Below are 26510 nucleotides of genomic sequence, written 5' to 3'. Positions count from 1 at the left end.
AGGCTGGGCGGGAGAAGGCTGCGGGCAGGTGGCCAGGAGCACTGCAGGAAGCATAACAGTACCTTTGAGGAGGATGTGGTACCCACCAAGGCCAAGAAGAGCTGCAGGTGCCCAGGGAGATACATTCTGCAGCGCGCAGTAGTCTCTGCTTGGCAGCAACCTGACCTGATCTGCACTGAGGATCCCACTACGGCCCCTCTCCCTCCCTGGCACTTGGTTCTGCGTGTTACCCCTCTACTCTTCTCTATCTCTGCTCTTCCAACATCTCCAAACTGTCTACTTTGCTTTCTGCAATCTCTTACCACTGTCTCTCCTCTATCTGCAGTCTGCTGCCTGTACTTTATTCCTGCCTTACATATGCAGTCTGCTGCCTGTCTGTGGCTGTATTTGTTGCCCCTGCCGACCCTGTTGCTTCTGCCATCTCTAATACACCTACCTGCTCTGTTGCCTCATCCTGTTCTCTGATATCCCTGCCTGCTCTGTTGTCTCTGCCTGCTTTGATACCCCTGCCTGATCTCTGTTGCCTCTACCTGCTGTTGCCCTGTCTGTTCTTTATTGCCCATCTGTTCTGTTGTCCCTGCCTCCTCTGTGATACACCTGCTTGCTCTGTTGCCCTTATCTGGTCTCTCTTACCCTTGCCTGCTGTTTCCTGCGCTCTTACCCCTGCCTGCTTACTCTGTTACCTGCTCTCTGATATGCCTGCTTACTCTCTGTTACCTGCTCTGTCACATGCCTGCTTACTCTGTTACCTGCTCTCTCTTACCCCTGCCTGCTCTCTGACATACCTGCTTACGGTTACCTGCTGTCTCTTGCCCCTGCCTGCTCTGACATACCTGCTTACTCTGGTACCTGCTCTGTTGCCCCTGCCTGCTCTCTGACATACCTGCTTACTCTGTTACCTGCTCTCACACCTGCTATTACACCTGCCTGCTCTCTGGTGCCCCTGCCTGCTTAAGCTGTTACCTGCTCTCTTACCCCTGCCTGCTCTCTGGTGCCCCTGCCTGCTTAATCTGTTACCTGCTCTCTTACCCCTGCCTGCTCTCTGGTGCCCCTGCCTGCTTAATCTGTTACCTGCTCTCTTACCCCTGCCTGCACTCTGTATAAGCTGTTATTTCTAAAGTAAAACTTCAGTATTCGGGTTAAATTGCAGTGTTGGCACTTTGCAATAAGTGGGTTTAGGGTTCCATTTTTGACACTTTATCTCTAAAAGGTTTGCCATCACTGCTATAGACAATTAATAGTCTGGTAGGTCTCATGTATGACAACTAGTTCATTTAAACGTGTGGACACTAGAGCCCCAGTAGATTAAAGGGAATCTGTCACCCCTTTTTTGAGATATCATATAATGATATCATTCAATTGTGTGTCACATAAGGATTCTCTTAGTACTTCTGCTTCCCCCTGACCCTGCACTTTTCATGCATAAATACCGTTTTTATATTGGTTCACATGTATGTAAACTGCCACGGTCCGGTCCGATGGTCGGGGTTTATTCACCTGCTCCCCCCTCCCTGTCTTGCTTTACACAAGAAGAAATGCGTAGAGCAAGACAGGGAGGGGGGGAGCAGGTGAATAAGCCCCGCCCAGCGGACCGGACAGCGGCAGTTTACATACATGTGAACCGATATAAAAAAGGTATTTATGCATGAAAGGTGCAGGGTCAGGGGGAAGCAAAAGTACTAAGAGAATCCTTATGTGACACACAATTGAATGATATCATTATATGATATCTAAAAAAGGGGTGACAGATTCCCTTTATGTCATAAATGTTTTTCATGGCCTAATTTCTTTTCAATTATCTTGTTATTTCAGCCTCTGTCTGGTTAGCATGTATCTATATACTGTTTGTCCTACTGTACAGAAGAGCACAGGAGTCTGCACTTTCCTACACAAGTGGTCACTGCAAATAAAACGTATACCATGCAGTGGGGCCCTATGATGGATGGATACTTAAACATCCATTTTGACTGTGGCCACTGTCAATTCCCCTTCTCCTGGGCGCATTTCCAGTGTGTACCTAGCCCAAGACCATTATAATGGCTGCTGCATACAAATGTGTGAATTGGAGAATGCTGTATTCTTAAGTACTGAAAACATTACACAGAAGACTTCATTGAGGCCGGTGTTAGGCTAGTAATGATTACAGTAACTGGATCAATATGCAAATTATTAAAACAGAGCCAACACTTTTTCAAGGACGACCAAAGAGAATAAATGCCTTGTAAAAAGTAAATACTGAAAGAATGCACATAGATAAATAAAAAAGTGCTTTCATATAGATGCTGGTCTTAAGGGCCTGTTACACATAGCGATATCGCTAAAGCGTCACCGATTTTGTGACGCAGCAGCGATATCACTAGCGATATCGCTACAAGTGATACTCACCTCCGACCGGCTCCCCCGCTGGTTATCGGTGATCACACGAGATCGGCCTGGTCCATTTCTCGTCGTCGGCTTCCTGCTGGCGCCGACGAACGAGCCATGGACGCAGACAGAAGACGGTCACCCTCGCCGTGTCTGACAGGTGAGTACGACCACCGACCGCTGCTGCATCGCTAGTGAGATCTGCCTGTTTGGCAGCTGACTAGCGACCATTTAGCGATGCACCAGCGATCCTGACCGGGTCATATCGTGGTCGGGATTGCTGGTGCATCGCTAAATGTAACAGGGCCTTTACTCCGGATCCATGGGCATGTGAAAATATGACCCTCCTCACCCCGCCATTTTTCCTATTTTGCCACCTTACAACCTGGAAATTCACTGTTTTTTTTTGGATTTATATCAGTTCATGTAAAAGAAAATGCTTACAACTGTGAACATTTGGTTTTCTTTTTACTGTAAAGGAAACAAATAAGTCAAAATACCATATATACTCGAGTATAAGCCGACCCGAGTATAAGCCGACCCCCCTAATTTTGCCACAAAAAACTGGGAAAACTTATTGACTCGAGTATAAGCCTAGGGTTGGAAATGCTCCATAGATTATTCCCCCATATGCTGCCCCCATAAGAAGCTCCATAGATTATTCCCCCATATACTACCCCCATAAGAAGCTCCATAGATTGTTCCCCCATATGCTGCCCCCATATGCTGCCCCCATTAGAAGCTCCATATTGTTCCCCCATTAGAAGCTCCTTAAGATTATTTCCCCATGTGCTGCCGCTGCTGCTGCAGCATGTAAAAATAAAAAAAAATGACATACTCACCTCTCCGTTGCTGGGTGTCAGATACTCACCTGTCCTGCGTCCATGGCTGCTCACCGCTATCTGCCACGTCATCAGTCAGTGACGTTCAGACTGCAGGGGGCGCGGCGCGCACTAATCACGTCACCGCGCCCTCTGCTGTCTGAAATCACTGACCGATGACAGACAGCAGCAAGCAGCCATGGACGCAGGACAGGTGAGTATCGCTATACTTACCCGTCCTGACGCTGTGTCTTGAGCCCCCAGCTTCTCCGCGCTCTCTCTTCCTGCCTTCAGTGGTCACGTGGTGCCGCTCATTAAAACTCATGAATATGCGCATATTCATGAGTTTTAATGAGCGGCACCACGTGACCGCTGAAGGCAGGAAGAGAGAGCACGGGGAGAAGCTGGGGGCTCAAGAGACAGCGTCAGGACGGGTAAGTATGACCTGACACCCCCTCCCCCTCCCCCTCTGTGTATATGACTCGAATATAAGCCGAGAGGGGGACTTTCAGCCCAAAAAAACGGGCTGAAAATCTCGGCTTATATTCGAGTATATACGGTAATTGAAATTTCAGTGTGCATAACTATTCACTCCTCTAAAATCAGTACTTTGCAGAGCCTCCTTTTGCAGCAATTACAGCTGCAAGTCGCTTTGAATAAGTCTCTATGAGCTTTCTACATCTTGCCACTGGGATTTTTGTAAATTCCTCAAGGCAAAACTGCTCAAGTTCCATCAAGCTAGATGCTTTCCACTAGGGAACAGCAATCTTCAAGTCTGACCACAGATTCTCAATTGGCTTAAGGTCTGGGCTTTGACTAGGCCACTCCAAAATATTTACACCTTTCCCATTAAACTACTCGATTGTTGCTTTAGCAGTATCCTTTGGGTCATGGTCTTGTTGGAAGGTGCACCTCTGACCCAGTCTCAAATCACTGACAGATTTTGCTCAAGATTCAAGATCTCCTTGGTCTTCACGGTGTTTCATTAGTGATAGGCGAACTCCTGGATGTTTGGGTCCGGCCGAACAGTTAAAGAAAAGTTTGGTACCTACCAGAACAGTACTCGAACCCGGATCCCATTCACTTGAATGACGGCTCCGAACATCCAATGTTTGCCACGCTGTCATGTGCATGACAGCGTGGCAAACACTGCCTCTGATTGGCGGTAAAATCATTACCATTGGTCAAAGAGCCGCGGCTCCCACGCTGTCAAATGATAGTGTGAGCCTGCACCTGTGTCCGGAGGTAAAAAGTTTACTTCCGGTCACTGGTGTCAGCTGATGGGACTACTACTCCCATCAGCCTATGCCTGCTGCCACTAATAACAGCGGGAGCAGGCGGCGGCTGATGGGAATATTCATCAACTGGCACCTACACTCTATATAAATTTAGAAAAAAAAGCTGTCGAGGGACGTGTAGTCCCATCATCCGACATCATTGACTGGAGGTAAACATTTTACTTACAATCACAGCTGAGAGCTCTTGCTGTTGTCTGACAGCGAAGGAGCCGCAGCGCTCTGACCAGTGGTATAAATCTTATTGCCGATCAGAACCGCCATTTTTTCTTGCGCGGTCATGCAGATAACAGCACGAGAAACACCCAGTGTTTGGGGTGCCGAACCCGAACACAGACATCCTTGTGAAGTCAGTGTTTGGTGTCCGTGCCCGAACAGTAGGTGTTGGGTACAGACCCAGAACTTTACTGTTCGGGTTTGCCCATCTCTAGTTAGTGGTGTCTCTTGCTTAGTGGTGTAGTGGCCCTTCAGAAAAGGTATACATGTACTGACAGACCATGTGACACTTCGATTGCACACCAAGCATGTGATTTCTGAAGGTAATTGCTTGCACTAGAAATTTTGAGAGGCTTCATTACAAAAGGTGTGAATAGATAGGCACATGCCAATTTTCAGTTACTTGATCCCATAAATTTTATTTATGTCTATATTTTTCTCTCTTCACCAACTTAGACTATTTAGTGCTCATGCATCACAGACAAATCAGAATACAAAAATATTTAAACACAGGTTGTAATGTAACAAAGTAGGTAAAAGTCAAGGGGGGAATATTTTCCCAAGCCACTGTATATGAAATGGTCAAACTCTAAAAAAATAATTAAAAAAGACAACAAAACCAACAACAAAAAAACATTTCCACCGCATAGGCTATTTATTTAAAAAATAAAATTAGGAACTTGACCTACAAACCTTTTTTTTTTTTTTTTTTTTTTTTTTTTAGAAATGTCTCCTTATCTTGTAAAATGTGTGCATCTCCATGTAATGTTACGAAATTCTTGGCAGTATCTCCGTCTGCAAGCATCGTGGGGCCACATATCACAGACTCCTTACTTCACAGATCCAACGTGCTGTGTCGAGTCCGTAAATGGACCTGGGAATGTCTCGCTTTGTGCTACAGAGGACAGTGTTAAGTACTCTTGATTTTATGCAGGATCACATTGCTGTCTGAGTGCCAGGATTTGGTACAACACTATCCATCACTGTCCTCTGCAAGAACTTCTTGTCTTGTCTGACCAGAATTTTGGATAACAGAATCAAAGAATAAAGACCGGAACTAAAATGCAAAAATAAGAAAAACACAAGGTGAATTTTATAATGGGAAGTCAGTACAAAAAACAGCTTAACTCCCTTAAAACTTTATTTTTCACCTCTACTTTTCAAAACTTTTTTTTTTGCATCAATACAATAATATGTAATAAGGGGTCTGTGGAAGCTGTGGTTTCTAAGTGTACCATTTTTGGTTAATGTTTTATTTTTGTGTATTTAGTTTTGGGAACAGGCCAAAAAAAATTGAGTTACCAGTAATTTGGTTTCTAAGAACCCTCGACAAGAGTACCAATGGAGGATGAATCCATACCCTAATAGCGACATGAAACACAAGGAGGTCAAATAGCCTCTCCAATGCCCTCTCCAATTTTTTTCTAAAGGACCACCAAGGAATTTATTTTATTTATTTTTACTCATTGATATAGCGCCATTAATTAAACAGCGCTTTACAGACATTAATGGCACTGTCCCCGATGGGGCTCACAATCTAAATTCCCTATCAGTAGGTCTTTGGAATGTGGGAAGAAAATGGAGTACCCAGAGGAAACCTACGCAAACACGGGGAGAACATACAAACTCCTTGCAGATGTTGTCCTCGGATTTGAACCCAGGACCCCAAGCACTGCAAGGCTGCAGTGCTAACAACTGAGCCACCATGCCACCCCATTCTGAATGCTTCAGATATTTAACAATGAATTAAAGCAATAGAAAAAAACAGAAGGGTGGGAATTACCTGTGCTGTCATGGAGGGTTCTTAGAAACCAAATTACCAATAAGGCTGGGTTCACACTTGCGTTTAGGTAGAGTGCGTAGGGCTGCGTATTTCCTCCCTTAAGCCCCGCCTACTTACGCATGCGTCCTGCGTACCCACCTTTAACATTGGGTACGCAGGACACATGCATTGCATGCAGATGCGTCCGCATGCATTGTTTTGACGTGCCCGCCGAATGTAACATGTTGCATTTCTGTGCGATCAGCAGGCACACCTAAACAACTCATGTGGACGAATCCGCATACAACGCATGTCCCTGTGTACGCAGGACGCATGCGGAAGTAGGCAAAGCTTAAGGGAAGAAGTGCGTAAGAAGGTGGAGCTTAACGGAGGAAGTATGCAGCCCTACGTACTCTACCCAAACCCAAGTGTGAACTTAGACTAAGGCTAATTCTATTTTTTCTAATCACCCTCCACAACCGCACCACAGTAGAAATACCTATGAATAATGTCAGGAAAGGACAATAGTCCGGAGCACTTTTCTCCCAAAGGCCAAACCTTTAATGGACATCACGTTTGGTCTATGTATGGACCGAGGACCAGGTAGCAGCTTTGCAGATCTGCTTGATGGAAGCACTTGGAGCGAGCTGTACATTTTTCCTGGTGCAAAAGGTTCTGGTTTCAATCGCAAATTGTTCTCTTAATCTAGTTGGCAATTGTACTCTCTGATATCTTCTTCCCCTTGTTTTGACCGTAGAGCTGAACAAAGATTCTGACCCTTTCTACTGGATCTGATTGTTAAAGGTAGTGAAGGACCCCTCTTCATACATCTAAGGAATTAAACTCCTTTTCGCTATCATTTGCTGGATATTGGCAAAAGGAAGGAATAACAATTTTTTGAGACCTGTGGAACTCAGAAGCCACTTTGGGCAAAAAAAGATTGGTCCAGAAAGAAAATAACTATCTTCGAGATCCTTCAGGTAGGGCTCCCTGATCGAGGAAGCCTGAAGTTCACCAACTCTCCTGGTTGTTGTAATCACTACCATAAAGGCTGTTTTCCAGGATAGTTTACCTAGGTCTATTGAGGATATTAGCTTGGAGGATAATGGAGGAAGTGTTTGACCTTTGAGGAAGATATTCAGATACCAGGATGGGATTAGGCTGGTCAATCTAAGGCGTATACGGGAGGCTGCAGTCATGAATCTCCTTATCAAAAGGTGATCATTCGAGCTTAGATCAATGAATGAGCTTACACCAGGGTCACATTAGCGTATAGCATCTGATGTGAGAGCATCGGATGCAATATGCTAATGACACTACGCTCAAACTCTGCTGTGAGTGTGAGCCAAGTGTCAGTGCACTGTTCTCCGATTCTCTAGCATGAAAAAAACAAAAATCACAGCACAGGTGCTGAGGAGACTAAGAAAGTAATTTTTCCATCTTCTCCATTGTAGGCACCCACAGTAATTATACTGCCCTAGGAAGACATCCAAATGCAATCCGATGATTCACAAGCACCCATAGACATATGTCTTTTTTTTTTTTTTTTAATTGCAGCAGCAATATATGGGCCGTATTTATCTATGGAGCATCTTCCTGGGCCACCAATAACCCTTGTGCATCATTTTATGTGGGGTACTTATCTATGGAGCATCTTCTTAAGCCACCATTAACACTTGTGCAGCATTTTATCTATGGAGCATCTTCTTGGGCCACCATTAACCCTTGTGCAGCATTTTATGGGGGGTATTTTATCTATGGAGCATCTTATTGGGCCACCATTAACCCTTGTGCAGCACCGCCCTTAGCTTGTACTCGAGTCAGTAAGTTTTCCCAGTTTTTTGTGGCAAAATTAGGGGTCTCTGCTTATACTCGCATATATAAGGTACTTTTTAACACCAGCTTGAAAAATGATTTTAAAATCCGAAATGTTGGCTTACTGAAATGTATGTTCAGTAAACGCACTCAATACTTGGTCGGGGCTCCTTTTGCATCAATTACTGCATCAATGTGGCGTGACATGGAGATCAGCCTGTGGCACTGCTGAGGTGTTATGGTAGCCCAGGTTGCTTTGATAGCAGCCTTCAGCTTGTCTGCATTGTTTCGTCTGGTGTCTCTTATCTTACTCTTGACAATACCCCATAGATTCTCTATGGGGTTAAGGTCCTTCAAGTTTGCTGGCCTATCAAGCACAGAAGAAAGTCGTAGTTACTCCCCGGTTAACTGTATTTTTCGGAGTCCATGACAGCACCACCTGAGAGAGGGGCTCCGCCCTTTAGGAACAGGAAATCTACAGATATAAAAAGGCGGCACCTCTCCCACGCATCAGTTGGATTACAGAGCACAAGAGGACCACAACGGTTAATAGCATAATTTATATACAATACTTTACACGACTATTTAAATTACCCGTGTACCTATAAGGGGAAGAAGTGCACACCCAAAATTTTAAACTAAAGGGAGGGAATATACGGGTGCTGTCATGGACTCCGAAAAATACCGTTAACCGGTGAGTAACTACGACTTTCTTCGGTCGTCCATGACAGCACCACCTGAGAGAATTACAGAGAGTAATAACTATTTAGGGAGGGACTACAGCCTGCAGTACCCTTAAACCAAAAGAGAGGTCTGTGGAAGCACCTAAGTCTAGCCTATAATGACTATAAAAGGTGCTCGGAGAGGACCAAGTAGCCGCCTTACATATCTGGTCGATGGAGACTTCTGATCTCTTGGCCCACGAGGTCGCCATGGCTCTGGTGGAATGCGCCCTCAGCTTTCCGGGTGGCGACCTGCCTTTTGAGGTGTATGCTATAGAAATCGCCTCTCTAATCCACCTAGCTAGTGTGCTTTTTGACACTCTACAACCTTTCCTAGGGCCTTGATGGGAGACAAACAGGGCATTATCTTTTCTCCAGGGATCAGTAACTGCCAGATATTCTATGAGGCATCTCCTAACATCTAGGGTGTGTAGTTTCTTTTCCTTCTCATTAGCTGGATTAGGGAGGAAGGATGGAAGGACTATCTCCTGTGTCCTGTGAAAGCTAGAAACTACCTTAGGTAAGTACGCAGGATCAGGTCTGAGTGTTACTCTATCGTCCTTAAACTGTATATAAGGAGGACGCCTAGATAATGCCTGGATGTCGCTCACCCTACGAGCTGAGGTTAGAGCTACCAGGAAGGCTACTTTAAGGGACAGGTTTTTTATGGAAGTTGATGAAATAGGTTCGAATGGAGCCTCTGTCATAGCCGTGAGGACTAGGTTTAAGTCCCACGGCATGAACCTATCTTTCACTATTGGCCTGGATCTACCTGCTGCTTTAATGAATCTACTGATCTAGTAATTACCCGCTATGTTGCAGCTAAAGAGGGCCCCCAAGGCTGATACCTGTACTTTAAGGGTACTAGTGGAAAGCCCCATATCCAAACCTTTCTGAAGAAACTCTAAGATCTGGTTTATAGGTGCTGAACCCCCCAGCGACTATTCCGGAGTTCTGAAGGAATCTCTTCCAAATCCTGACATAGATTTTGGTAGTGATTTTTTTACTTTTAAGTAGAGTGTTAATCAGGTCTGGGGAGAAGCCTTTTTCTCTTAGCAATGTCCGTTCAAACTCCACGCCGTCAGATGTAGGCCAGCCACCTGAGGATGGAAGACTGGGCCCTGGGATAGGAGATCCGGGATGTCTGGAAGGACCCAAGGCTCGGACACCGACATGGTCCTGAGGCATGAGAACCATGCCCTCCTGGGCCAAAATGGAGCGATAACTATAATCCTCGCTCTGTCCCTCCTGATTTTTCTCAACACTAGGGGTAGTAGTGATAGGGGAGGGAAGGCATATGCTAGCCTGAAGTCCCACTTTATCAGAAAGGCATCTACCGCCAGGGGGTTCTCTCTGGGATTTAGGGAGCAGAACTGCCTTAATTTTCTGTTTTCCATGGTAGCGAAGAGATCTATCTCTGGTTGACCCCATTTTTGTACAATCAGGTCGAAGATGGAAGTTTTTAGGGACCATTCTCCTTGTCTTAGTAGATTGCGGCTTAAGAAATCTGCTGTGATATTTGCTTTCCCTTTTATATGTAGCACTGTTAAAGATAGAAAATGCCGCTCTGCTAGCTGGAACAACCGTTCTGCCACATTCATCAGGGGTTTGGAACGAGTCCCGCCTTGGTGGTTGATATAAGCCACGGTGACCTGATTGTCGGAGAACACGCGCACATGATGGCCCTGTAGATACACAAGTAGTCTCTTAGCTGCCTGTTCTACTGCTGTCAACTCTTTCAGGTTAGATGACATCTCTATCTGATGATGCTCCCATAGGCCCTGTACCAGAATCTCACCCATATGGGCCCCCCAACCGGAAGGGCTAGCATCCGTGGTGATTATGCGGGATATGTCATACTCCCAGGGAACCCCTCTGGATAAATTATCCTTGTCTAGCCACCACTCTAGGGACTCCCTTGTGTTCCGGGACAAGGTTAGCTGGCCCTCTAAGTAACCTCCGAGCATTCTTTGATGTACTAAAACTTCGCCCTGTAGTGTTCTTGAATGGAATTGGGCCCACTAGACAGCCGGGATACAGGATGAAAGAGAACCCAGAAGGGACATGGCTCTCCTGAGGGACATGGTGGGGTTATTGGAAGCGTTCAGGACCTGATAGTGTAGGCGATCAAGCTTCTCCGGAGGCAGACGGCATTCCTGTTTCTCATAATCTAGGATCAAGCCCAAGAATTGTTGGACTCTCATCGGTTGCAACCGAGATTTTTTAATGTTAAGCAGCCAACCTAACCGCTCTAAGGCACACATTGCCCTTTGTAGCTGTTCCATACAATGTTTCACCGTTTTTCCTACAATCAGGAAGTCATCTAAGTAGGGAACTACTAGAATGTCTGATTCACGTAGATGGGCCATAACCTCCGCTACCACTTTAGTAAATACTCGGGGAGCGACTGCCACCCCAAAGGGGAGGGCTGCATATTGGAAATGCTGAACTGACCCATCTAACTGAACCGCCACTCTGAGGAAGCGCTGATGAGCTGCATGAATGGGTATATGGTAGTAAGCATCTTTTAAATCTAACACTACCATAAAGCAATTTTTAAACAGCATTTTTATTGATGAATTGTCTCCATTTTAAACGGTCGTATGACCAGGAATTCGTTGAGGGACTTAAGATTTATTATAGTCCTAAAGGAGCCGTCTGGCTTGCGGACCAGGAACAGAGGGGAGTAGAAACCTTTTCCCCTTTCTCCTTCTGGAACCATAGTTAGGACCTTCTTGCGGCAAAGATCATGAACCTCGGCCTCCAGGGCAGCTTGTTCTGATGTGGAAGTCCTGAGCGGGGTAACCTTAAATCGATCTTGGGGGACCCGGGTGAACTCTAGTCGTACACCCGCAGCTATCACCCCCAGTATCCAGCTACTACTAGAATTCATAGACCAGGCTGGGTAGAAGGCAGCTAGTCTCCCCCCTACCGGAGCAGCTAGTCATTGGGGCGGCTTTTTAGTGTCACGGGCTGGACCTTCCTGGCGCCCCCCACCTCTGAACATGAAACCTGTACCTCTCCTTTTCTTGTCATCCCATCTGCCTTGGTCCCTGGACGGCCTTCTATGGAAATATCCTTTCCTAGTAAAGGGACGTCTATAAGAAGGGTTCGGCAGACTGGGGAACTTCTTTTTATCATTCCCGGCCTTCTCTAAAAGTTCATCCAAAACGGGGCCAAACAGATATTCCCCCTCGCATGGAATGGAGCAGAGTCGTGAACTGGCCTGGATATCTCCTGGCCAGCATTTTAATCAGAGAGCCCTTCGTGCTGCGTTAGATAAACTCGCGGTCCTCGCCGCCATTCTCGCAGAGTCTGCTGAGGCATCAGCCAAAAAAGCTGCAGCACTTTGGATGATTGGTAGAGTTTTTCGAATGGATGCTCTTGAGGCTCCGTCCTTCAGTTGGGAATCCAGTTGATCTAGCCAGACCATCATGGATCTGGCCGTACATGTGGCAGCTATCGCTGGTCTTAAAGCACCTGCTGACATCTCCCATGTTCCTTTTAGAAAGGAATCCGCTTTTTTATCCAGCGGGTCTTTTAAGGAGGCCATGTCATCGAATGGTATGGATGATTTTTTGGAGGCTTTGGCTACTGCTGCGTCCAGCTTAGGGGCCTTATCCCATCTGTTTACCACTGGATCATCGAACGGGTACCTCCGCTTGAAGGCAGGTGGCAAGGAGCCCCTTTTTTCAGGTCTTTTTCATTCCCTATCTATCAGGCTCTGGACTTTATCATTTAATGGAAAGGCCCTGCGCTTTCTGGGATCTAGACCCCCGAACATCACGTCCTGTGCGGAAAGTTCTGGTTTTGCGTCTGCTACCCCCATGGTGGACCTTATTGCTTTAACCAGCCTATCCATTTGATCTAAGGGGAAGCAGAATCGGCTTGAGTCTTCCTCTGAAGAAGACGAAGTGGAGGCCGGGGAATCTGAGGGGTCATCGATCCTAGGGGCGGCCGAGGACTCCGAACCTGAGAGACTAAATTCTCTTCCTTTAGAAGAATCCCTTTTAGATAGGGCCTTCATTTCCGACCTGATAATTTCCCTCAGGCTTGTGGTGAAGTCCGGCGTTTCTTCCGCTACCTGTATGGACGGGGGAGAGTGTAAGGGCCTGTCAGTCTACCCCTGGGCTCCCGTCCCTATCCAACCCCTACCGTTTGTCGCACGCATGGCTGACACAACTTTTTAGGGTGGCCGTCTGGCAAGGGGCAACTACAGAGGGCACATTCCCTGTGCTTGTTTTCCCGTAGCTTTCCTCCCCTGCGAAAAAAACATAAGGGAACACTGCATCAGGGTACATTCACAGAGATCTCTTACCCATGCAGATGAGGCAGGTACCGGATCACGGAGCGAGGCAGGAGGGTCCTTTATCCTGAAGGAACTTCTGTGGCTCTGTTTGCTCGGACGTTTCTGCTTTTTTTGCTGGCCACTCGCATGAGGCTTCACCATGGCCTGTTTCTGTGGGCGCTCCTGCGCCTCGTCCTGCTGCTCTATGGGGGCTTCTGTCGTCTCCATTGCTGGGCCTTCAGAAGCACCTCAGCAGCGTCACCTCCTGTCTTTTAAGGCCTCCCAGTGTCCGGGTCAGCAGGGTTCTGGCGTGGCACCTCCCACCCGGGACCCCCCCCGCGACCTCCCCCCGCCTGTACCAGCCACCCCCTCCCCGCCCCGGGCACCGCGCGCCACCCCGGACCGCCGTGCACCCGCGGCGCGCACTGGAAAGCCGGTCGGCACCCGACTTCCGGTTTCGGCTTTCCCGGCCCTGCCCCTTCCGCCGCGTCACTTCCGCCGCTCATCAGAGCCCATGGGAGCGCGCGGAAGGAGCCGGCATGGCGCCCCCGGCTCCGGTATGCCCGCCGTCACCGCCGCCCGGATAGGAGAGGGGGACCGGACCTCCGGGGGGAGAACGCACCAGGAGGGGCCCGGGGCATACATACCCGGTGCCCGCAATATGGAGGCGGCTGTCCACCGGACCCTGTGCTCCACCTGCTCCGACCACTGCCGTGGCGACCTACCTGGCCCCACCGTGGCGCTTCCAGGGACCCGAGCGTGACCGAGGTAGGAGAAACCCCCGCTACCTGGGTCGGTCAGCCGGCCTGGGAATCCCTCGACGACTCCATGAGTATCCCCATGGATTTCGTCGAGGGATTCCCCATGGGAATCCCTCGACGATCTGAAGGAAGTCCCGTCCTCTAGGAACAGGAAACCAACTGATGCGTGGGAGAGGTGCCGCCTTTTTGTATCTGTAGGTTTCCTGTTCCTAAAGGGCGGATTCCCTCTCTCAGGTGGTGCTGTCATGGACGACCGAAGAAACTGTGGTTGCGTCCCATGCATGGCACTGCGCAAGCGCGGTGCTATGTTTTGAGCGCATCACGTGATCGCGCCTGTTGGGGTGGGCGGTGCTGGCGCCGTGGCCTGGGTGTGCGCGTCATGGGGTTGCGCCTCTGACGTGGCTCAGCTCTTGCTGATGATGACATGTGTATGGAGGGAAGAGGGAAGTCTCCCGTTACATAGATATGTGAGTCCTCTTGTAATTGGCTTCTGGGGTTGGCGCCATTATCATGGGAACATGGATAGGTGGATTTCTCAGGGATATGTACCACTGTTGGTGATTGGTGCGTCATTTCCATGGATATTTGGATGCATGGTGACTATTGTTGGGTTCATTTGGGGATTTATTGGTGTATTTTTGTAATGCTCTTAATAAGGATATGATGATCATTGATATATTCTAGTTAGGCTGCTATATTGAATATATATGTATCTGATTGATGTATTTATATGCATCTAATGTATGATTATATGTGATGGGTGTAACCGGAGTGGTGATTGGCTGTGCCACACCATAAAAGGCCACCATTTGTGCTATTTGTTATACTTGAAAAAGGCCACAATATGGCCGAAACGTTGTATTCTATATTGACAGAATAAATCTTTGATACGTCTTTCACCTGGTTTGGATGCTGTTCCTTTTCTTATATGGATATTTTGTTCATCTGGGTTCATGAACTTTTGAACTTGCATCCCTTTAGTCCCTTGCTGTGCTGTCGGCTGCTTTTTTGCTGAGTGTCTTCTCGACATCTGTCAAATCAGCAGTCTTCCCTATGATTGTAGAGCCTACTGAAACAGACTAAGAGACCTTTTCAAGCGCTTTGGAAGACTTTGCAGGTGATTTTTGTAAATTATTCTTAATTCAAATTTACTGAGATAATCACTTTTGGGCTTTCATTGGCTGCAAGCCATAATGATCAACATTAACAGAAATAAACACTTGAAATAGATCACTGTTTGTAATGACTATATAATGAGTTTCACTTTTTGTATTGAAGAACTGAAATAAATTAACTTTTTTGATGATATTCTAATCTTGTGAGAAGCGCATGTACATCCTTCTTGCTCAGCAAGTCAACTTGGATGTAGACAAAGTCTTTTATGCGGAGATCCGATAGAGATGTTTCTCTGCCCACTAGAAAATTCTTGAGACTGACTTTAGATTTTCACACTTCGTGCTCCCCTGATGGAGGTGATTTGCTACTGTGGTCATGTTGTCAGAATAAACCTTTACATGGGTAGCCTGTACTATGGACGTTGCTAACCTGAGGGCCTCCTCTACTGCCTTTAGTTCTCTGTAGTTGGAGGATAACTGGCTGATTTCTTGCACCCAGATCTACGCTAAAGAAGTTTGGGAGATCTTAGCTCCCCATCCTCAATTGTTGGCATCCACTGTTATCATTGTCAGAGGACTCTGAATCCAGGCGACTCCTTTCTCTGTATTCCTTGGAATGAGCCAACAGGCGAGAGAAAACATTACTTGATCGGGCACAGGTACCTTCTTGCTCAGGGACTTTTGGGATGCATCCCCGCTTGAAAGGATGTAGGTTTGCAGAACTCTGGAATGTGACATCACAAATCTTAAGGACACCGTACTCTGGCTCCGTAGGAAAGATTTTTTGAATCGCAGCTGAATTTACTTCGCTCTTGGAAAAAGGATATCTGTTTCCAAAAGTCCACCAGGATACCTAGAAAGGTTATCTTGGGTGAAAAGGACCAAGTCCAATTTCTGAGGGTTCACCAGCCTCCCTGTGGGTGTCACAATCTGCATAGTTCTCTGCAGGTGTTCCCTGAGCAGAGAGAGGTACAGAAGGGGTCACGCGCAGGAAATTGTTAAGATAAGGAATGCAGGTGTCATGCATCCTGACGAATGCTACTACCTCTGCCATGATCTTGGTGAACTCTCGAGGTGCTGATGATATCCCCAATGGCAGAACACTGAACTGCAAGTGTGATATCTGCCTTCCTTGGGTAACCGAGAACCTTAAGAATTTCCAGTAGGCTGGATTGATGGGAACATCATAATAGGCGATGGTTGCCATGACGAAGTTCTCCCCCATCAAGGGACGGCAAATTTTATGGACTCCATCTTGAACCTTCTGTAGGTGATTTATTTGTTTAGAGGCTTTAGGGTTATGATTATTCAGTAAACTCCTCTTGGTTTTCTTACAAGGAATAGCCGGGAATAATGACCTCTGCCTCTATCTCTGGAACTGAAGAGATTACCCCGAAGAGAGCAAATCCTGGAGACCGGATATCAGGGCATTTCGTAGTTCCGGAGAAGGGGAGTTATTTTCAGGTTCTGTGGAGGACAGGAGAAGAACTCTTGTTTCTCCTTCTCTGAAGGATTTCAGGATTTGAACAAACTGTCTGCCGCTGGGGAAGAATTTGGAGATCCAGCCCCCCTACTGTTCTGGCGCCATCGTTTATCCTGTTGCTGGTTTTGGAGAGAAAGATGTTTCTGCCACGTCCCCCTCTGGGGCAACCCCATCGTCTGGATTTTGCCTTCCCTCTGTATTGAAGGGACTGGTTCTGTGGTGGAAGAAAGGAAATTTTTGTTCTGGAGTTTTTCGATTCAGGCAAAGATTTCATCCTATCGGTGGCCTTTTCTAGTGAATCATTCACTGTCGGGCCGAACGTGTATTCTCCCCGGAAGGGAATGGAAGTAAGCTTAACTTGGGAAACCACTTCTCAATGCCATGATTTCAGCAGAGTGCTCACCTCAAGGATTTTGACAGAACTAAAGATCTCGTCGCCACTCACTGACTCCGCAGACGCATCTGCCAGGAATTCTGTTGCCTTCTGGAGGAGAGGCAGAGAAGCTAGTAGATCCACTCTGGTAGTGCCCATCTTGAGATGATCTAATTGACTGAGGCCCCAGAACACAGATCTCGCCACAGATGTAGAAACTACCGTATATACTTGAGTATAAGCCGAGGCCCGTAATTTTGCCACGGAAAACTGGGTAAGCTTATTGACTCGAGTATAAGCCGGGTGTACATTGTCCTCTCATCTCTGTCCTGCTCGGTGTGGTTCTCCCCCCTCCCAGTATGCATGGCTCGGCTCCCCCATCATCATAAGTTTTATTTCTATAGCGCCGACATATTCCGCAGCACTTTACATTTCAGAAGGGACTTGTACAGACGGTAGACATTACAGCATAACAATAATTACATAGATCATAACAGATACCAAGAGGAATGAGGGCCCTGCTCGCAAGCTTACAATCTATGAGGAAAAAAGGTAGACACGAAAGGTGGGTGGTAATAATTGCCCTGATTGCTTGGAACAGCCATAATGTTAAGTGTGTAACAGTACAGACACAGAGGGCTAATAGATGCATAAAGCATGTGGGAACATGATGCGGGAAACCTGGTTATGGTAAAACTTTTGACTGTACCACACAGGGATAGTTAGGTTAATGAGTTAGGTTAATGTGTTGAGGCGGTAGGCCAGTCTGAATAAATGTTTTCAGGGCACGCTTAAAATTCTAGGGAATGGGGACTAATCTTATTGACCTGGGAAGTGCATTCCAAAGAATTGTCACAGCATGTGTATACTCGCGGGTAGGGTGGTAGACAAACGAGGGAGGAGATGTAGAGTGGTGCTGAGCCATGGAGAGCTGTGTGTGTGAGGGTAATAAGATTGTACTGGATTCTGGAGTGGATAGGAAGCCAGTGTAATGACTGGCACAAGGTAGAGGAAGCGGTGTAACGATTGGCGAGGAATATGATCCTGGCTGCAGCATTCAAGACAGATTGGAGGGGGGAGAGATTGGTAAGAGGGAGACCGATTAGAAGAGAGTTACAATAGCCCAGACGAGAATGAATAAGATAAACAGTAAGAGTTTTTGCGGAGTCAAAAGTAACAAAAGGTCGACTTCTAGAAATGTTTTTGAGGTGCAGATAAGAGCGAGCTAGTGATCGAATGTGGGGGGCAAAGGAAAGCTCAGAGTCAAGTATGACCCCAAGACAGCGGGCTTGTTGCTGGGGAGTAATAGTAGAACCACACACAGAAATGGCAATGTCGGGTATAATTACATTAGTAGAGGGAGGAAAAACAATGAGTTCAGTCCTTGACAGGTTCAGTTTCAGATATAGTGAGGACATGATGTTAGACACCGCATTTAGACAATTGCTGGTGTTTTCTAAAAAGGCAGGCGTGATGTCAGGAGAAGAAGCGTATAATTGGGTGTCATCAGCATAGAGATGGTACTGGAAACCAAATCTACTGATTGTTTGACCAATAGGGGCAATGTACAAAGAAAAGGAGGGGGCCTAGGACTGATTCATGAGGAACCCCAACAGTAAGGGGAAGATGAGAGGAGGAGGAACCAGCAAAAGAAACAGTAAAGGAGCGGTCAGATAGGAGGAAAACCAGGAGAGAACGATGTCCTTGATGCCGATGGAGCGGAACATAGTGAGTAGGAGCTGATGATCCAGTGTCGAATGCTGCAGAGAGATCCAAGAGAATTAGTATGGAGTAGTGACCATTAGATTTAGCTGTTAGTAGATCATTAGAGAATTTAGTGAGGGCAGTTTCAGTAGAGTGTAAAGAGCGGAAACCGGATTGGAGAGGGTCGAGAAGAGTTATCAGAGAGATAGCGGATCAGACGGCAGTGAACCAGGCGTTCCAGGAGTTTAGAGATGAAGGGAAGATTAGTGACAGGTCTATAGTTAGTGGCACAGTTTTGGTCGAGGGATGGTTTTTTTTTAAGTAGTGGATGTATGATGGCATGCTTAAATGAGAAGGGAAAGATACCAGAAGAGAGAGAGGTTAAATATTTTAGTTAGGTGAGTGGTGACACCAGGGGAAAGGGACTGGAGGAGATGTGACGGAAATGGATCATTGGTGCAAGTGGTTGGGCGAGAACGTGCAAGTGGTAGGGCGAGAAGATGCAAGGAGCCTGCTTACTTCTTCTTCTGTGACTGGTTCAAAATCGGAGAGTGAGGTAGATGCAGTGGGGGAGGTAGGACAGTGCATGGTATGAGGGGATTGGAAGATAATTTCATGTCGCATATGGTCAATTTTTTCTTTGAATTGGCCAGATCGTCAGCTTGAAGCTCAGCTCCCTGTCCTCCCCCATCCTGCTCCGTGCTCCCCTTGTGCTTCCCCCGTCCTCCCTCGCGCTTCCCCCGTCCTCCTCTGTGCTCCCCCATCCTGCTGCGCCCTCCTTCGTGCTTCCCCCATCCTCCTCCGTCCATACTCACCGTGCTATGCGATCGCTGAACGTCCCTGCATCCTCTGTTATCCGGGTGCGGCAGCTTCTTCCTGTGTTGAGTGGTCACATGGTATCGCTCATTAAGGTCATGAATATGGACGCCACGCCTATGGGAGTGGAGTTGCGTCCATATTCATGACCTTCATGAGCGGTACCATGTGACCGCTCAACGCAGGAAGAAGCTGCCAGCCCTGGGACAACAGAGGATGCATGGGACGTTCAACGATGGCACAGGAGGGCGAGTATGATGTCCCAGCCACCGGCTCCTGCCACCGCTCCCCCTCCCCCACTGGTTTCTGCACAATGATCAATCTGTGAACGTTTTTGTGCATAGGAAACACAATCTTCTTTTTTGATCTGAGCCCCTGAACATTTAGTCTTGGACCGACCAAGGGGTCTTTGCTTCTTCCACTTCCATAGTATTTTTTACAGCTGTAAGGAGTTCATACATATTTTTGGATGAGAAATAATAATACTTAAAAAGAGATACAACCTGCATCGAAAAAAAAAGACCTACCATTGCCAGGAAACTTACTAGGATTGGGTTACCGCTGGGATCTGCAGATGCTGAGTGGCAAGAACATAAACCCTCCATAAGCCAAAGGATAGGTCGCACCTTAGGGTGTCTTCTTTCCGCAGCACTTATATCCAAGTAACCGGACCCAGCACAACCTCATCCCATTGGATGAGACTCTTCCCTCTGGCCTGAAGGTGACAACAAGGGAGGCTCCTTTGCAATCACTTGCGGAGAGCCTGTCTGCTGAAACCTCTCAATGAGATCCAACTTTAACTCTAAAAAGATAATGCATTCCATCCTGGAATACAATCAGAAGGGATGCTATATAGGAGAGCCCGGCCTCTAACGTCACTTACCTTATCGGACACGTCAGCACATGGAGGAGGCAGGAATAAGGCTGGGAGCTATTTGACCTCTTTGTGTATCCTGTCTCTATTAGGGTGAGGAGTCATCCTCCTGTGGTGCTGTCGTGGAAGGTGATTGGAGAAAAACAAAAACTCTTCCACTATTTTAAATTGCTAACAATCGACCTCAGCGTGTATAGATATAGATTATGCTATGACCAAATATGTGGCATTACTGACTTAAGGTTTTACCAAATAAAATATTAATAACAGTTTTTTATGCCATTTTTTTCATCATATAAGTAAACATCTGTTTATTTATTGCTCTCATAAAAGGCCATTAGTTTTATATTGGGTGGGCACTTCAGTCAGTGGGAGGAGAGGTGTAGAAAAAGGCAGGCAAGGTCCCCATACACAGAGAGAGGAATAGATGTTGGCTGATAAAACGTTAGTCTCACTGCCATTTAGATTTTATTGGCGCCTTAAAGGGATTGTCCAAATTATTTATCAGAAATTGGAAAAGTGAGTATAGACTTGGAAAAGCATAGGTAACTTCAACCTGCACCCCCTCTGTGCCGAATAGGTTCCAGCTGCCCATCTTTGCTCTGTGTAAATAATAAAAGCACCATAATCTTCACACCCATACAATGAATATGGGCGGTAGTCACGTGCTTATACCAACTGACCGCCTTGAGTGACGTGCTTATACCAAGTGACTGCCTTTTTACTGGAGCTAAGAGGTGACAAGCTAGTTTTATATTGTAAGCTATTATAGACACAGTCATGTCAAATATGTATTTTTTCTCCAATAAAGGAATTCAAAAAGAAACAATGTTCTATATGTTTTTACTTTTTTTTCTTTACTTTGCTGGAGTTATTCAAACCTATTCTTACACAGGGAGAGGAGATCGCATATCATATCTTTCCTGTCCCTGCATCCCCCTCCTCTTCAGTGGCTGAAGTCAGGCCTGGCCATTTTAACAGGCTGTAACTCAGCCTGGATTGCAGAACTATCTCAGCTTCAAAATGAAATAAGAATTTAGCTGTGACTTAGTCCAAGATGTCACTGATTAAACGATAGTCGGAGTGACAAATCCAGACACCTGCAGCTTTCACTTTATCTTGGGCTGGTTTGTGACTACAGCGGCAATCATTGTCTCATTTTGAAGCTGAATCTCAACAACTTTAAAATGAGCCCTGAGTCTCTGCTGTAGCTGCGATCCAGGCTGAGATGTGGCTATTAGTACTTCGGACATCTCTCATGAGTCCTTGACCACAGAGTTGCTACCCTGCAAGGAAATAGGAGATACCTCTTTGGCCGACAAGAGGTTAAAATAGTTGTCCAGGACATTGATATAACTTGGTAGTGGATCTAGCACGTGGAATCCGAACAGCATGTAATATATTAAAAGTAGACCTTCTGCTCTTTCCACACTGCCAGAGCTCGTCATTTCTCAATCCACTCCAATGTGATCTGCATACTTGTGAACATGCGCACTTTCTTTTACTCTTCTCTCAACTCAAGACTAGTTGTCTGCACGTGATCGCCAGTTTGCAAGTCATATGTACGATGACAAGTCATGAGCGCCAAAAGTGTAGAAACATAGCAGAATCCTAACAGTATATAACACACTGTAGGGCCACGTTCACACATTCAGTATTCGGTCAGTATTTTACATCAGTATTTGTAAGCCAAAACCAGGAGTGGGTGATAAATACAGAAGTGGTGACGGGTTTCTCTCACCCACTCCTGGTATTGGCTTGCAAATACTGAACATGTGTACGTGACCTTAGGACTCCCCACCTAATTATATACTATAAGTGCCCAAGATAACCAGTTTAATGTTTTAATATTTGCCTACAAAGGGGAGAGTAACTTTAAGCCATGTTTCCAGGATGATCATTTGGTGTGTTTTTAAAGCAGCGCCCTTTCGCTGCGCAAAAATCACAGTTCCAGCAAAGTGGATGGGATTTATAGCAATCTCATGGCCACTGTTTTTTTATGCAGTGTAACCTGCTATGCCATTTTTAAATCAGAGTTTTCACTCCCAAACTATTTATCTGTAAATATATCTATTTCACAGACAAGCCCAGCAATACATTTTACATGGTCAGGCAGTTCCTACTGAGAAATCAGTGATTGAATTGGTATGTAAATGAGGTTATAGATCTGAAGCCTCTGTCATTCCATATCTATTGCCTGCCCAATGCTGCAACCTCTTACATAACAGTTGCTATGCCTGAAATCACACAGCATAGAGGCTGTCAATCAAGCAAGAGGAGGTGGTACTGGGTGGCGAATAGAGCTGGAGTGACAGAGGCTTCAGACCTGCAAATAGCTCTTCAGCCTCATTTCCATATCAATACAGATGCTGACTTCTCAGTAATGGAGGAACAGACTGGCCATGTAAGGTATTGCTGGACTGGTCTTTGAAAAAGTTACACACATATAAGTAGTTTGGAGGGTGAAATTCTGCTGATAGATTCCCTTTAAGGTTTGCTACACAAGGGTTCTATATATTCTTGAAGAGACTGAGATGAGTTGAGACATTGTTGGGAGAGATTCGAGCAGGGAGACACAATCATATATGAAGGATGGCTTCCAGTTCTGATTACGATGCCATAATATGCACCATCTCCTTACCCTTTTATTGGGTGGCGTCCCAGGTATCTCCCGTTCCTGATCATCGTCACTTCCTGAAGATAAGGTTTGCTCTTCTTGTACAGGAAGGGGATGATTGAATGTTGGACTACGGGGTGGTGAAGAAGCTCCTGCTAGAGTAGTTTCCATGGCGATCATGTAGTCAATGTCATCACCCAGAAAATCATCATCGTTTGGTAAGCAAGGTCTGATAAAGCAATTATAGAAGTCCATCAGTGCTAAACAACTCCAGCCATTACAGCCACATCTTTCTACCTTCTACTCCGTAGACGTTTATGTGAATGGAATGGGGGAGATCAGGGAGGATGGGGCGAATGACAAGAGGGAGCGGCAGATGGAGACAGAACAAACCTTAGGTCATACCCATATCACCTTCAGGACTTAATAAACAACTTGAACTGCATTTACCCTTCCCAACTGCAAAGAAAATAGGTCACCAAGTTTTTACTACCCCATCCGAGAGAAGCATAATATAAAGACATAGATCCTGATTCCAGCGATATGTCACTTACTGGGCTGCTTGTTGTAGTTTTAATAAAGATCACGGTTTTAATGAGCAGGAGATTATCACTTCAGGACTAGTAAACCTGCTGCCATGTAAGCCCCATATTCATAAACTCTGTATAACCCTCCTCTCTGTGAGGATGTCAATAAAGATTAACTATTTTATGCATCTTTGAGTGATCCCTGTGGCTTTATATGCCTCTTTGTCGAGTCCTTAAATTCCCTTTAAATGGCCGCTAGTCGGCTACATGCAAGCCAAATGACAATCATTTAATATCTTGGTTAAGTAAGCCAATCACACTTCTATGCACATAGAACAATCCATATATATAATTGCCTTGTAATGTTTTCATTTTCTGTTCTATCCAGATGTCACCGTATCTCAGAATTCCAAGAGGAGGAAGTTCACCGACCGCCATATTGGAACACCCAAGTAATGGGTGTCTCAGTATGAAAACTGCTGCTGGTAACCTATTGCGCGGTACCACCAGCGGAACACCGTCGCACCACACACACACTATACGCCGTACGCAACACACTCACACAGCCTCTTGGGGCGGTACCACCAGCGAAGTACCGTTGCGAACACGCCGCCGCCGGGATCAGCCAAATGATTCACTGACCGCCGCCATCTTTGTACAGGAGGAGCGCATGCACAGTTTTAATGTGACGGCCGCTGTCTGCACAAAGATGGCGGCTGTCTGATTTACTGCGCCTGTGCGAATTCCGAGCAGGTGCAGTAAATCATTCGGATGATCCCGGCGGTAGATGCGCGACGTGTCTACAGGCAGAGGAAGCTGGTCACATTAAGGCTATGTGCCCACGGTGCGTGTTAAAACGCACACCAAAAACCGGACTCCTTTCCAGAAATCGCGCGTTTTTTTCCGCGCGATTTCACCGCGATTATGATCGCGATTTTGCCGCGATTTTCGAGTGCGATATTCAAGCACTTTCCAAGCGATTTGAAGCATCGCTTGGAAAGTGATTGACAGGTTGGTCACACTCGTCAAACATAGTGTTTGACAAGTGTGACCAGGTTTTTACTATTGAGGCTGCCTATGTGGCATCAATAGTAAAAGATAGGATGTTAAAATGCTAAAAATAATAAAAAAAATCGGGGTATATTTACCTTCCGGCGTCCCGCGATGCATTCCCGGGCCACAGCGTTCCCAGTAATGCCTTGCGAGACCTGTGATGACGTAGTCTCGCGTTGCTATAGCGATCTCGTGAGACCGCTAGAGTCACGCGAGACCACGTCATCACAGGACCTTGCCGCAAGGCATTACTGGGAACGCTTAGGCCGGGAATGCAGCGCGGGACGCCGGAAGGTAAATATACCCCGATTTTTTATTTTTTATTCTTTTTTTTACAGGGGTATGGTACCCAGGGCCTGGAGGACAGTCTCCTCTCCTCCACACCGTGGGTACCAACCGCACATGAGACGCTTAACTTCCCGCATGGTGGGCATAGCCACATGCGGGAAGTAAGCGATTCTCATGCATTCCTATGGGTGCGGAATCGCGGCAGTTCTTTGCGATTCCACACAAAAGAATGATCATGCTGCGATTTTTTCCGCGATGCGATTCCGCCGCGGAAAAAAGCGCAGCATTAGCACAGCATGTGCGGAATGCCATAGGAATGCATGGGGGGCGTTCTGTACACGATTTTTAAACGTTTTCGCGCCGAAAATCGCGGCAAAAACGCTTAAAAATCGCTATGTGGGCACACAGCCTAAAGGGGTTTTCTCACGAACGAAAGTTCATTTTAAAAATTGTCTATGTCTGACCGTGTACGGAGCATACTACATCTCCTGGGCAGGGGAGGAAGCAAAAGACAATACTGACATTACAGCAGGGGATCTCAGAGGATTCATTTTGTGAGGTAAAATATTTCACTGACTGTTTTTAAACAATATTTTACCTCACAAAATGTATCCTCTGCGATCGCCTGCTGTAATGTCAGTATTGTCTTTTGCTGCCTCCCCTGACCAGGAGCTGTGGTATGTTCTGTACACGGTCAGACACAGACAATTTTTAAAATGAACTTTCGCTCGTGGGAAAACCCCTTTAAAAAGCAAAGAAGAGAGCACAGACGGGAGAAGTCAGCACATGGGGAAAGAGAGAGTGGATAGGTGGGCGAGCACATGGGGGGGGAAAGATTCTCCACACTGCAAAGCCTGCCCCCATCGTGACATTCCCGCCCTCCCGCAGGTGAAAAATTAGCATTAAAAAACGCACCAAAAACGCCCATTGTGAACATACCCTTACTGGCACACTATGCTACTGAGAACGATGATTTTAAAACAAGCTTAAACGAATATCCACCCACCCTTTCTTCTAACACTTAAAACACATGCCCTGGTGGGATATTTCACCCAGTTTGACTAGCACCGTTAGGTAGTTTTAACAAATCTAGATACATTAGGCACCACTTATTGAAATTGTCAGTGCTAATTTTCAACAGGAGTTTAAGGTGGCATTTCCATCTCCAAGATCCTATCCCAATATATAGTAGGTGTAATAATAATAGCAGCAGCAAATACCTCCAATTAGAAATGTGGTATCATTTTTCTGATGTCTCTTTCCTCATGTGCAGGCATTGTAGGACCTTAGGCATCTATGGTTACGACCACTGATCTAGTGAGTTATTTAGCTAGTTGTCATAATAACCATGGATACCTAAGGTCCTGCACATGAGAAAGACATCACAAAAAGAGGGATTTTTGGTACTTATCGTAAAATCTCTTTCTTGGAGCCTTCATTGGGGGACACAGGTTACAATGGGTGTATGCTGCTGTCGTTAGGAGGCTGACACTATGCAAATAAGAAAAAGTTAGCGCCTCCCCAGCAGTATACACCTACCGACAGGCACAAATTACCTCAGTTGGTGCAAAAGCAGTATAAGGAGCTACAATAAGAACTCAACCGTAAGAACTCGA

At 46.3% G+C, this 26510-nt stretch overlaps 1 protein-coding gene across 1 annotated transcript in view; it reads right to left on the bottom strand.

Annotated features, from left to right (window-relative positions):
• Positions 1-5088: 5088 nt before the first annotated feature.
• RAD9A (RAD9 checkpoint clamp component A) overlaps positions 5089-26510 on the bottom strand; it is a 65653-nt gene continuing 44231 nt past the window's right edge. Inside the window, exons 10-11 of the mRNA XM_073588253.1 lie at positions 23051-23255; positions 5089-5753 (exon numbers count right to left, since the gene is read on the bottom strand). Coding sequence (XP_073444354.1) covers positions 5670-5753; positions 23051-23255 — 289 coding nt within the window. The 3' untranslated portion in view covers positions 5089-5669. The remainder of the gene's footprint in view (positions 5754-23050; positions 23256-26510) is intronic.

The sequence above is a fragment of the Dendrobates tinctorius genome, unplaced genomic scaffold (assembly GCF_039654945.1).
Source record: "Dendrobates tinctorius isolate UK_male_01 unplaced genomic scaffold, ASM3965494v1 ptg000103l, whole genome shotgun sequence".
NCBI lineage: Eukaryota > Metazoa > Chordata > Amphibia > Anura > Dendrobatidae > Dendrobates > Dendrobates tinctorius.
Note: the sequence above shows the minus strand (reverse complement) of the source record. Positions and strands in the feature narration are given on the sequence as shown.